Source organism: Lampris incognitus, chromosome 20 (assembly GCF_029633865.1).
Source record: "Lampris incognitus isolate fLamInc1 chromosome 20, fLamInc1.hap2, whole genome shotgun sequence".
NCBI lineage: Eukaryota > Metazoa > Chordata > Actinopteri > Lampriformes > Lampridae > Lampris > Lampris incognitus.
In genome coordinates, this window is record NC_079230.1 from 17927050 (window position 1) to 17939377 (window position 12328).

Genomic DNA, 12328 nt, shown 5'->3' on the forward strand with positions numbered 1-12328 from the left:
AGCAGAAAATATCCTCCATAACCACAGATAACGGTTGTAACATTGTGGCTGCAATAGGCAAACTCGGCGGCCATAGCTAAATTGCTTTGGCCATAATCTCCATTTAGCTGTCACAAATGCCATAGCAAGTGAGAAGGAATGCACAACTTGCGCCTTGGGATTGTGTGGAAGCCTGGTCAACACTTTCAACTGCTGCTGGTTAAAGAAACGAGACCTAAGAAAGGCACAGACTGAGGCCAATCTCCCCCAACACAGTCTAATTCTGGTGAGTTATTCGTTTATTTATTTAAAACATTTATATGTCAATTAGTAAACATAGTCATTTTTATTCATACCTTTTACATTATTTATCATCCATCCATCCATTATCCAAACCGCTTATCCTGCTCTCAGGGTCGCAGGGATGCTGAAGCCTATCCCAGCAGTCATGGGGTGGCAGGCGGGGAGATACTCTGGACAGGCCGCCAAGCCATCACATGGGTTTCCTCCGGGTGGTACGGTTTCCTCCCACAGTCCAAAGACATGTAGGTCAGGTGAATCAGGCATACTTAATTGTCCGTAGGTGTGAATGTGTATATGTGTGTGTGTGTGGGGGGGGTCATTATTTATCATTTACACTTGAAATCAGGGCATGAGCAGTGATTTCTCTCTATTAGATGCTGTAGAAAATGTTTTGAAATTGAAACCATAAATGTTAGGTCATTGTCATGTAATGTTGGTATATTGAACAAAAGCTTAAATAAATGTGTTAGCTTTCCTGCAGGATGTCTGTACATGATGGGGTATCAAGCCAAAAATGGTAACGAGAGTGCTGGAACAACCCCCCCTGCCATAAGACGCATCCTGATCGATGACAGAAAACATGGGCAGCTAAACCTGACCTGGCAGGATACAGCTGTCTTGGAATCCATCAATGCAGCACTGAAACCAGTTTACTGATGTTCTATCAGGGGAAAGGTATGTGACCGTGTCCTCTGCAAAGCCTATGCTAGACCTTCTAAAGGAGGAACTCTTATCCCCAGACCCCAAGGACACCACACTCGCAGCAAACATCAAGAAAAAAATGTGCTGTGTTCTTGAGGAAAAGTACAGCGCAACGGCACTTCAAGAGCACCTGAGAAAGGCCACCCTCCTCAATCCAAGGTATAGGGGCAACATCGGGGATGCAGTGGTCGTGGATGATTCTAAGGACCAGCTTTTAAGAGCGATGGTGGATATTAGAGAGGAAGGAAGCAACAGTGACGTAGGTGGGGACTGTAACAGAGCTGTGGCAGAAGATGATGGATCTGCATCTCCTGCACCCAAGAAGAGGCTGTGTGACCTGTTGCAGAACAGAAGAACCCAAATTGCTAACCAGGAAGAGACACTGGATCTCTTGGCGGATCCTCTGATGTGGTGGAACGACAACCAAGCAAGGTTCCTTTTGGTGGCCAAGTTAGCAAGAAAGTACATGTGCACAAGTACTGCCTCTGAGAGAATGTTCAGTACGGCTGGCAACATTGTGACCCTAGTGTGATGTTGCCTTAGGCCAGATGAGGTCAACATGTTGGTGTTCCTTGCCCGGAATCTACCTAACCAGTGAGAAGCATGACTGGCTGTGGTTGTGGTTGACAAGAATATGGCCTGTTTTGGCCATAGTAAATTGTTTATTTTGATTATTGGTATATTCCATTTTTAGTCATTTCTTTGTATATTTCAGGAATTGGCTTTATATATTTAAGTTGTTATTTATGTCATATCTGCCCTGTGTGATTTTTGTTTACAAAGTCAAACAGAAGTTGAATTTTTATTTATATGTTCCAATGTTCAATGCCAATAAATGGCTCTTCTTCTTCATAAGGTATTTGTGTATTATTAAACTATGATTAGGCTTATACTATAATAGTGGCATAAAATGATCAGAAAAAGACAATTAAATTGTTAATCGCAATTATTTGTATGACAATCAATCGTCAACTAAAATTTCATGATCGTGACAGCCCTACCTGTTGGTTGAGAGAGGTCTGGTGCTAGACAATCTGTTTGTAGCCGTCTCGCCATTGTTTGTGCCATCGACATGTTTTACAGTGTCAGGCGTACCTCTGTTTTTCCCAAACGAGCTCCTTGAAAGAGAACCGAGTCAATTCGTAAAGTTTGCTAGTGGGTTCAAAGCAATTCGTCTGGGTTGTCAAGACGCTAGACTACAGCATGTTCACTCCCTGCGGAGACAGGCGTGCATGTATTTAAATGATTCTTCGCAACATCTAGAAGTGTCATTTAAAGTCAAAGATGAAAACAGTTTCCACACTGTGTATGCAAGTTCTGGCAGTATGAAATGTTTTGAGTGTGGCGATGTCGGCCACAAATGTTTGTCCTGCCCGCACAGGGAGCCCACAGTGGGCAGTAGTTCAGGCGAGCCACAGCCCGGAGGCGCCGCTGAGAACGGCAGCCCACAAACAGCGCAGCATGCAGCAGGAGATACCGCAACTGGTGATTCGCAACCTGGTATAAAGAAAAATGAAACTACTGAGCAGGATAGCAAGAATGACAATAACAGTATTCTAAGTGATATTGAAGCAGTCTATGGATGTATACAGATGAGGAGGACAGACAGAACCAGTGAGAGACAGTCAGAAAGCTGAGGCTGAGAGTCAGGTCTCAGCAATAGGTGATTCACACTATGAAAACATTGAAAATGAAGATGAGGAAATGTTAGCGGGTGATAGCCTATCACAGTTTACTGATATTGTGTAACAGGATGATCAGCAGTCATTCATTAAAGGAGATTAATGATTTCCTTGATGAAACTTATGGCAGACAGTCTGTGGAAATAACATATTTCTTCTCTAATGTGGACAGTTTTGTTAACTCGGTTATAGGGAGTGGAAAAAAGCTGGATATGAAGAGTTTAGTAAACAGAAGAGGTTTCATCGAAAGAAGATTTTGACTAAACTTAGGAAAGAAAAGCAAGGAAATGTTCCTTTAAATGCACAAAATTAAAAGTCGGTGATGCACAAAAGGTGTTTTCCTCTTGGAAAGGTTTCACTGTCTTCTTTTCCTTCCTTTTCTTTCTTTTTTTATGGAAAATTTGCAGATAGGAAGTTTAAATATAAATGGAAGACGGGACAGGAATAAGCAAGGTATGGTAGCTGAGCCGAGGAGAGTTAAAAACGGATGTGCTCTTCTTACAGGAGACACATAGCTCAATAGACAATGAGGTAGAGTGGGGAATGAGTTGGACAGGCCAGTTTTTTTTTAACCATGGTACCAACCTTAGTGCAGGTATAGTTGTTCTCACAGCACCTCATTCTAACAAATGTTTTGGTATGTGAAGTGAAGCAGGGCAGAATCCAAGTAATTCAGGCAACAATCCGACATATGTATACCTTTTGTTTTCATAAATATGTATGCTTGTAATTCTGGAACTGATCATTTGAGATAGTTCAACAAATTGAATGAAAACAAACAAACAGTTCAATAGTAGCTCAGTAATAGTAGTGGAAGGAGGCTGGAATTGCACTACACATCCTACAGTTGAAAATCAAAATCTCAAGAGAGCCTCATCCACCATCAGCTTCATTTCTGTCCAGTGTGGTCACAGAAAATGACCTCACAGATGTTTGGAGAAAACTTAACCCAGCAAGTAGGCAGTACACATGGGTGAAAGCTGTCGAGGGTAGTATGAGGGCAGCCAGGTTGGATAGGATTTATCCAAATCAAACATATAACAACAGGTTAATTAAGTCACAGTATCCCCTGTTGGATTTTCAGATCACCATTTAGTCGTGGCAGATTTTTCCTTACTAGTACGATTTCAATGCTGTCCCTACTAGCACTTCAATGTACAGTTAACACATGATAAAGCTTTCTGTCAGTTCTTCTCTGACTTCTGTAGTCAATGGAGGCTGAGAAAGAAAGATTTTGAAAACTTAGCTCAGCAATACATAAAACACATTAGCTGTAGAGAAAATCTGCTTTGAAGAATTAGAGAAAGAAATTAAGATATTAGAAGATGAAGTGATTATTGGGAATGATGGCAATAGCAGGACCTGGAAGAGTCGGAGGAAGGCTTTAGGTAGGTTTTTACATGAGAAAGCAAAGGGTGCTATATTCATAACTCGAATCTCTACCATCAAAGATATGGATGTTCCAATTTTTTTTTCTTTAAACTTGAGAGAAAAATTAGAAAAAATAATGTGATAATGCATCTCAAGCTTCCAAATGGGGCAATAACAACTGATCCATCAGAGATTAGGAACCTGGCCATAGACTTCTGCAGTGGCCTGTTCGGTGCAGAGAACCATGACTCTGATTGTGTGGGGGAGATACTGGAGTTACTGCCTCAGCTGGGTGAAACACAGTTAGCCTCGCTGGAGTCCCCCATCTCCTTTGATGAGATGTCTGCAGCGGTTCAGCAGCTTCAGCTGTGGCAAAACCTCTGGACTTCCTTCGGGGTTTTACAAGATGTTCTGGACTCTAATTGGACAATACTTACATGAAATATTTAAAGACTGTTTGGATTCTGGGACTTTACCCTTTGAGTTGTAGAAGGACTGTTCAAACATAGTTACCCAAAAAGGGAGAACTTGGCTTACTGAAATAATTGCAAACTCTCTTTCAAATAGACTCAAAGAATATATGGATACTGTTGTACATTATAGCCAGATGTACTGTGTTCCTCTTGGTAAAATCAAGGATAATCTGTTTTTGATACAGGACATTATTGATATATCTAAGCTCCAGGAGATGGGGATTGGCCTTCTCTCCATCAAGACAAGATCAAGAGAAGGCTTTTGATAGGGTTGATCATTGTTACTCGTTTAAAACACTTGACGGTTTTGGTTTTGGAGAAACATTTCATGGGTCAAATTGTTGTATTCTGGAGCCAGTGTTGTGTTAAATTTAGGCGGTGGACTCAGCTGACCTGTCTCTGTTCAGAGAGGTATAAGATAGGGTTGTCCCTTATCTGAAATGCTGTATTCCCTGGCCATTGAGCCTCTTTTAATTCAGCTCAGGCAGGGTTTCTTAGGGCTAACCTTTTCTGAGAATATCACTAATTTGGTTGGTTTGTCAGCATACACTTATGATGTCATAGTTTTCATATTGAGTTGAAAATTATGTTAAAATTCTTAAGCAGAAATTGGCCTTATACAAACAGGCTTCTTCCACAAAAGTCAATTTGTCGAAGTGTGAGGGTTTATTACTTGGGAATGGAACAATAAAGGGAAGCCAATATTTGCCTCGATGTTCTGGCACCGGTTTACAGTTGTAAAACCTCCGTACACACTCATAAGAGAAATACAAAAGAGGCTGGTGAACTTCTGGGGAGGCTTTCACTGGACTAAATCTGCTGTATTGTTCCTACAGTGTTAGAAGGTGGCCAGGGCCTGACTGACCTCTACAGTCGTATCACAGCTTTTTACCTTCAGACTATGCAGCGACTATTATATCATAAACAACCGCTTTGGAGTGAAACAGCGTCTGTGTTGCTTCATAGGATTATGAACCTGAATTAGGACAAGCACTTGTTCTTTATGGAAGTAGCTGGCATGGAGTTCACTACAACACCTTTCTATCAGGCTGTCCTCTGAGCTTGGGGAACAGTTTTAAATACCAAGCGAGACTGCTCCTAGATCTATGGCAGTGTAGGGGAGGAACCCCAGCTCTATAACCCGCTGATACACTGCAGGATGCTCAGCTCCGTTAGTGTACGAAGATGTCTCACAAGAGCTGGACTTACTAAGACAGTGTGTCTCAGATCAGGAGAACAATGGAAAACGGCTACCATTTTGAGACTGGTTTTAAATCTCTTCGTCTATTGGAGAGGTTGTTGGAGGAAGTGATCAGTGCACTTCCTGGTTTCTTCAGAGAGGCACTAGGAGCAGAGTGTGGGGAAGGTCAGCCAGTTATGCGGCCTGGTTTTCCATCTTTGTCCATCCGTGCTGCAGTGGAGGAGCAGGAGGAAGTGAGCGGGGCCCTTCTGTCTTAAAGCCCTAGAACTACAGGACTTCTCAAGAACATCAAAGACTTTGTATGCAGTCACTGTAAAGGTTCTCAACTGAACATCATTAACCGGTGTACTAACAGGTGTACAGGAGTCGAGGTGGTTGGGTGTGTTGACACCAAGTTCATCTCGCAAAGGCAGCTGGAGGTCCCTGTACAACCCCCCCATAGAGAAACGCACTGCGGATCTACAGTAGAGGATGGTACATGGGGCTGTGGCTACAAACAGACATGTGGCACATATAGCTCATAGAGAAAGGAGTCACTGTTTTTTTTTCTGTAATGATGAAGAAATTCTACAGCACTTGTGGCTCAGCTGTCCCATATTGAGCCCTCTTCTCTGTGCTGCAGCGGTCATGCAGAGGTTTGTGAGAGGTTTTGGAAGACAGCCTGTTTTTCTTTGGTTCTAGGTACACGGCAGCACAGTGCAGATGCGTCACCTTGGTTGACTTTCTGATAGGTCAGATAAAAATGAGCATTTGGCTTAGTAGAAGAAATAAAATGAAAGACACAGGTTCCACAGATGCTACATTCATGTTCAGGGGTCTAGTGGCTGCTCAACTTAAAATTGAGTTCACATATTACAAAATGACTTCAAACTTGGAAGAATCTGTTTCTGTTTGGGGACATGGAGATGTTCTGTGCACTGTAGCAAACCAATTACTTGTTCTTAATTTATGAAAAAGGGATGGTCTGTATCTTTGTTTTTGCTGCGTATGGGGTTTGTTGTTCAATATGTACAGGATTATATGCGTTAATTCTTTTAATGTAAATGAAAAATTGGGCCATTAAAGGACTGGTTAAAGGTCAAAGTCTCTCTCTCTCTGTCACTCTGTCTCTGTCACTCTCTCTTTCCTTCTTCATCACTCGCTCTCTTGTTTATCCTGTCTCCATCTTTGCATTTGAGCATCTATCTCTGTCCCCTTGTCTTTCCCATTCTCTTTCTTTACTCCCACTTGGTCATCTACCTGTTTCTCCCATTTTTCTGTTTTTCTTTTCTCTTTCCACCCTCCCATCCACACACAGACTCTTATTCTTAATCTACAGAATGTTTAAGATCGCGTTGTATATTTACTCTGTATATTTACTCTTGTTTCTCTCTCATTTATTCCAGCACTTGTTTGTGCCCCCTGCAACAGTTAAACATAATACAGCAAGTGTGCTGAAATGTTTTTTTTAATCTGCTGTTCACTTTTCTTTTGTATAAAAAAAAATCCCTCATCCATCCTGAATCATCAAATTCATCTCTCTCTTTCCTATTTCCTTTCCACCTCTCCCTTTGAATCATCTGCACCGGTTTTAGAGCCAACTCATCTTTTTCCCTTGCAAGGTAAACAGACTCTCCAGTAGCCCTGATTCATTCTGCAGACCAAGAAGATGCATTGCTAGCTATCTAACAAACTGTGTTGCTTTGGCAAGTAATCAGGATGAAACCTCTGACTTTAAATGTGCTCTCCCGGTTGCATTCATTGGTGGCTCTGTGTCATAGTCAGCCCATATGAAAACAACTGACATCAGTCTTCTGTCCTTCTCTGTCACTCTCTCGGCGCTCTGTCTGCTGGTGGCCTTCCTCAGCACAATGGGGGCACGGGGTGGGAAGCCTGGGTGTTGGCACCGGACACGAGCCCAGCGCTGGGGGGACAAGAGCCTCGCTAATCCCCCTTCTATTCTCTGCTGGATTAACACTTCTAAACCGACACAGAGTGAATCAGCACATCTCTCTGTGTCCCTCTGCATCTACCTTTGGGCAGTCTGTAGCCATGCAAGCTTTATCAAGCGATATGTGGCGTGTGTGCACGTGTGTGTGTGCACGCGTGTGCGTGTGTTTGTGATGTGATGTGAGACTACAGACATTGCTGGAGCAGAATGCAACAAAGTGGATGAAATGAGAGAGCCGATGTAGTGTCATAGTCACTTATCATCACTTTTATAGATTTGAAAATAAAGGGCAAACGTAGTGTGTTGGCAAACCAAAATTGAACTTCCTCCATGCAGAAATGGGTATTGTTGTTGAGGTTCAAGAAGCAGTTTTGCTCTGCCAAGGGACAGAGAGTGCAAGCTCATGGGGGTGAGGCACGACAGGGTCACAAAACAACAGCGTTAAAGTCTAAGCTCCAAGCTACAGGTTGCCTTATCATGAAATATATCAAAAATATATAATTCGATATTTTTGATAATGATCAAATTCGAGTTTCAACAATTTATTCCTTGCACACAGTCAGAGAGCGTTTGTCTGGATGAAAAGGAAAACAGGATAAGAGTGATGTGTGAGGAACTCTACAGGGATGATGTGTCCTGCAGAGGAAGAAGCATTTTACACTGTGATGAAGAACGAGTCAAACCAAGTCAGTACTGCGAACCTAGAATCCAAGCACCCCATTTTAAGTTTCATGACCTACACTGTCAAAGCCTGCACTGAAATATAATCCTAAAAGAAGGTCATCAGTTGCTTTACTGAAAGCAGCCTCTGTGCTATGTGTCGCTCTGAAATCAGACTAGAATCATTCGAAAACACAGATTTGACTCATAAAAGCTATTTACTGGAAGGGAGGGATGGAAATGGGGATTTGGAGGCGGTCCCTCCGTCAGTTCATCAGTCCGGAACAACCCAAGAAGCAGTGTTAATTTCTACAACAACAGTTCCCATTACCAAATTTCACAGAAGAGTGCACCCAAGTTAACTTAAAGAGACTGTTTTTCTACATTCAAATTCTTTGTTTGTCGACATTATGGCATGCAGTAAGCATGTAGTGCAGTATAATATCTATTCTGATGACCTGTTGTTGTGGACCAATGGATAGAAGAAACAGTGTGATTCATGAGACCTTGGGTCAAGTCAATGAACAGGGCTCTCTTCTCTTCTCTTCTCTTCTCTTCTCTTCTCTTCTCTTCTCTTCTCTTCTCTTCTCTTCTCTTCTCTTCTCTTCTCTTCTCTTCTCTTCTCTTCTCTTCTCTTCTCTTCTCTTCTCTTCTCTTCTCTTCTCTTCTCTTCTCTTCTCTTCTCTTCTCTTCTCTTCTCTTCCCTTCCCTTCCCTTCTCTTCCCTTCAATCAGTCAAAGAAAGTTACCCTTCCTTGACATGTTCTGTTCTTTCTCTATACCAAAAGGTCAGACAAGAGAATGACCCTCCCATCACGGTTTCAGAAAGAGGTGCATGCTCACCTTTCCAGGAACTCCCAACAGTCCAGCTGTAAGTAGGACTTTCTACTTTGGTTTTCTAAAAATAAAGCATTTGGGTCATCCATCAAACTTTCCTGAAAAGAGGAAATATTGGCCAATTGGTGAATTATTTTGATGAGTTCAAATGCAGTGCAGCCACTCTGACTTCCTTCAGAAGATATATGGAGCCTTACCAAAGGAAATATAAATCACCTGTACAGTTAGACAAGAGGATGCTCTTGTAAGTCGCTTTGGATAAAAGCATCAACAAAATGAGTAAATATAAAGGTATGATTAAAGAAGGAAGACAGACATGTTTGATAAGATTTCAAGTTCCATCCAACTCGTGAGTGAAAGTATGTGTTCCCCCGTCCACAACTGTATTGAAGCTAATCTTCCACAGGCCTACACTAATCAACCAAAACAGTCTTTTTAGTCTTCTACCACAGTTTAATTAGGGTTACCCCTACTCTGCCCGGGGTGTCTGCATCAGCCTATAATGAACTACATAGCTTTGAGACATGTGTTTAAGGCCCTGGTTATTGCAAATGTGTGTTTAAGCACCTCGTTATGTTAGATCCCCATAGGGAGACTATTAAAGCCGTGTTATTGGCTGTTTCATGAGCGTCTCCTTCCTGGATGTAAACAGCCAATCTATATGTGAAGAAGAGGAATCTAATAGTTTCTGTAGACGACAAACAAAACAAGGGACCAAAATGTGATATGCTCAGCTGGCCATCCCTCCTCCAGCTGTACTTCTTTTGCACTTTGATCAGCACATTTTGAATATTTTTATAGGCTTGTTTTACTTAGCTTTTTTTTGAGTCTGTTATATCATGAGCGTTTAGTATTTAATTCAGGGTAACATCCATAGCTGGTAAAGACCTGCAGGATAGTTTGGAGAACCATCTAAATGTTACTGAGAACCACTCTCAGGTCCTCATTCTTTTCTTTTCCAGTTATAACAAGAGTGGAAGTTGAACACCGTAAAGTTGAAAGAAAAACCGTGCTTTAGTAAATGTAAGCTTCGTGTCATTCTTCCTGACCTCTTTTCTTTCCTCTTCTGTCAACTTTGAACTTAAAAAGTGTTGCACCACATGCAGAGGCAAAACCAAGAACACCCTAGGCGTGCATATGTATGAGCATTTTCTCCTCTTCTTTTCTCACCCTCTTTTCGGTGTTTTCCTCTTTGGTTTTCAATCAAATCCCTTGAACCTAGACATACTGTGCCCCAGTTTGGGAAGAGCAGATTCATGTCATTCAATGGGTCCAGTAGCAAGTTAAAGAAGCTGTTATGTTTGTTTCATTCTCTCTTATCCTCTTCATCTTCTTTTCAATTCCAATCCTTTCAGCTCCATCAAACTTGAACGAGAGCCTGGGCTCGGGGAAGGGGAAACCCTACAACCCTCAGCAGGTTCAGGGCCGCATCAAGGAGATCCTTGCCAAGTACAGTAACGGGTTCTGGGTGTCCAAGCTGCCTCAGATCTACAGAGAGCTGTACAAACATGACCTACCTACAGAGGCCATCAAAGACCTGGAGACCTGGACGCATATATGCACCGTACGCTCATGCTATCATGGTCATTTTGTCATTCTTAAGTATCATGGCGTATCATTTGAATATGCGCACAGCAGTTGCAAACCAAAGCGTATGCAGATTTTCTTTCCAACTGAAACACTACGTGGGCTGCTTTCCCCTTTCTCTTTGAGTGCCATTGCTTGAAATTGTGCTTCTCAGTTAAATCAGCTGGTGTAGAGTTGTGCTGTAATGAATATCTGTATACACCCGCATGGCGCAGTTGGGAGCTACTGTATTAGAATGAGGACACTGCAAGAAAATCAGCAAGTCACTACCAACTGTGCCACACATTCTGTTCAATTTGATTTCTGTGTTGTGGTGCTTAAGTGCCAACTGAAGGACCAGAAGACAGACATTTTAAATCGCTGCTATGGGTATGATAATATTTTGGGCTTGCTGATGGATTTTGGGTAAACAAAATGTCGGCGTAGGAGCTGTCACACGTATTGTCTAATGCTGGGAATCATTTTCTAAAAGTCCATTTCAAAAAGCAATTTTTCCCAATTTTGAGGCTAAGGAAACACAGTGGGCACCCAGGGCCAAATCTAATCATTGCAAATTAATTTTAGAACCTATTATTAGTATCAAAAACAAACTAATGTAGACTTGACAACACTGTGAATTAAGGATGGATCCTAATACCCGAGTATTCGGATATTCGTTCACTGGGTAGGCATTCGGTTTCAATTTTGGGATTCGGATATTTGGGTTTTGGTTTTTTTTGGTTTTTTTTTTTGCTCAATGTAGGCTATCAATAAAGGCGAACTGCAAACTATATTTATACTTTTTAATTGCACTGTTAAAATGTGTAAATATATTGTAACCATCACGGATGAATAGACTCACTGGCCCTTGGCTAACGGGCCAGGCCCTTTAGTCAACTGGTTAACGTAGTCGCCCGTGGTGCGGGAGATCTGGGCTCACGTCCTGGCTGTGGCGGTTCCCGGCTGACCCCCAAATTTGCTACAATTAAACTCAGCTGCAGTGCCTGAAATCCCTGTCACTCACAGCAGTGGCATCACGCTTCAGTTCACGTAGGCCGTTAAAGGGAGAACAAAATGTCGAATACCTCAGCTGTATGGCGACACGAGGTAACGAGGTAATGTGCCAAATACATAATTTGAAACTGGCCTACCATGGTGGCACAATGAGTATGATAATCATCTGAATGCTGTAAGTAGTAGGCTATTCTTCCATCCATCCAGCCATTATCTTAACTCCTTATCCTACCCTCAGAGTGGCGGGATGCTGGAGCCTATTCCAGCAGTCATTGGGTGGCAGGCGGGGAGACACCGTGGACAGGCCGCTGGGCCATCACACACACACACACACACACACACACACACACACACACACACACACACACACACACACACACACCCATTCATTCATAGGGACAATTTAGTATGACAAATTCCCCTGACCTACATGTCTTTGGACTGTGGGAGGAAACCGGAGCTCCCGGAGGAACCCACGCAGACACGGGGAGAACATGTAAACTCCACACAGAGGATGACCTGGGATGAGCCATCAAGGTTGGAGTACCCCAGGGCTCGAACCCAGGGCCTACTTGCTGTGAGGTGACCGCGCTAACCACTGCGCCACCGTG

The 12328-nt window shown here is 42.6% G+C and overlaps 1 protein-coding gene across 1 annotated transcript in view; it reads left to right on the forward strand.

Moving 5' to 3' along the window:
• Nucleotides 1–12328, forward strand: part of tdrd7b (tudor domain containing 7 b) — a 41360-nt gene that overhangs the window by 14567 nt on the left and 14465 nt on the right. Inside the window, exons 5-6 of the mRNA XM_056300321.1 lie at nt 9089–9171; nt 10493–10701. Of these exons, the coding sequence (XP_056156296.1) occupies nt 9089–9171; nt 10493–10701 (292 nt within the window). The remainder of the gene's footprint in view (nt 1–9088; nt 9172–10492; nt 10702–12328) is intronic.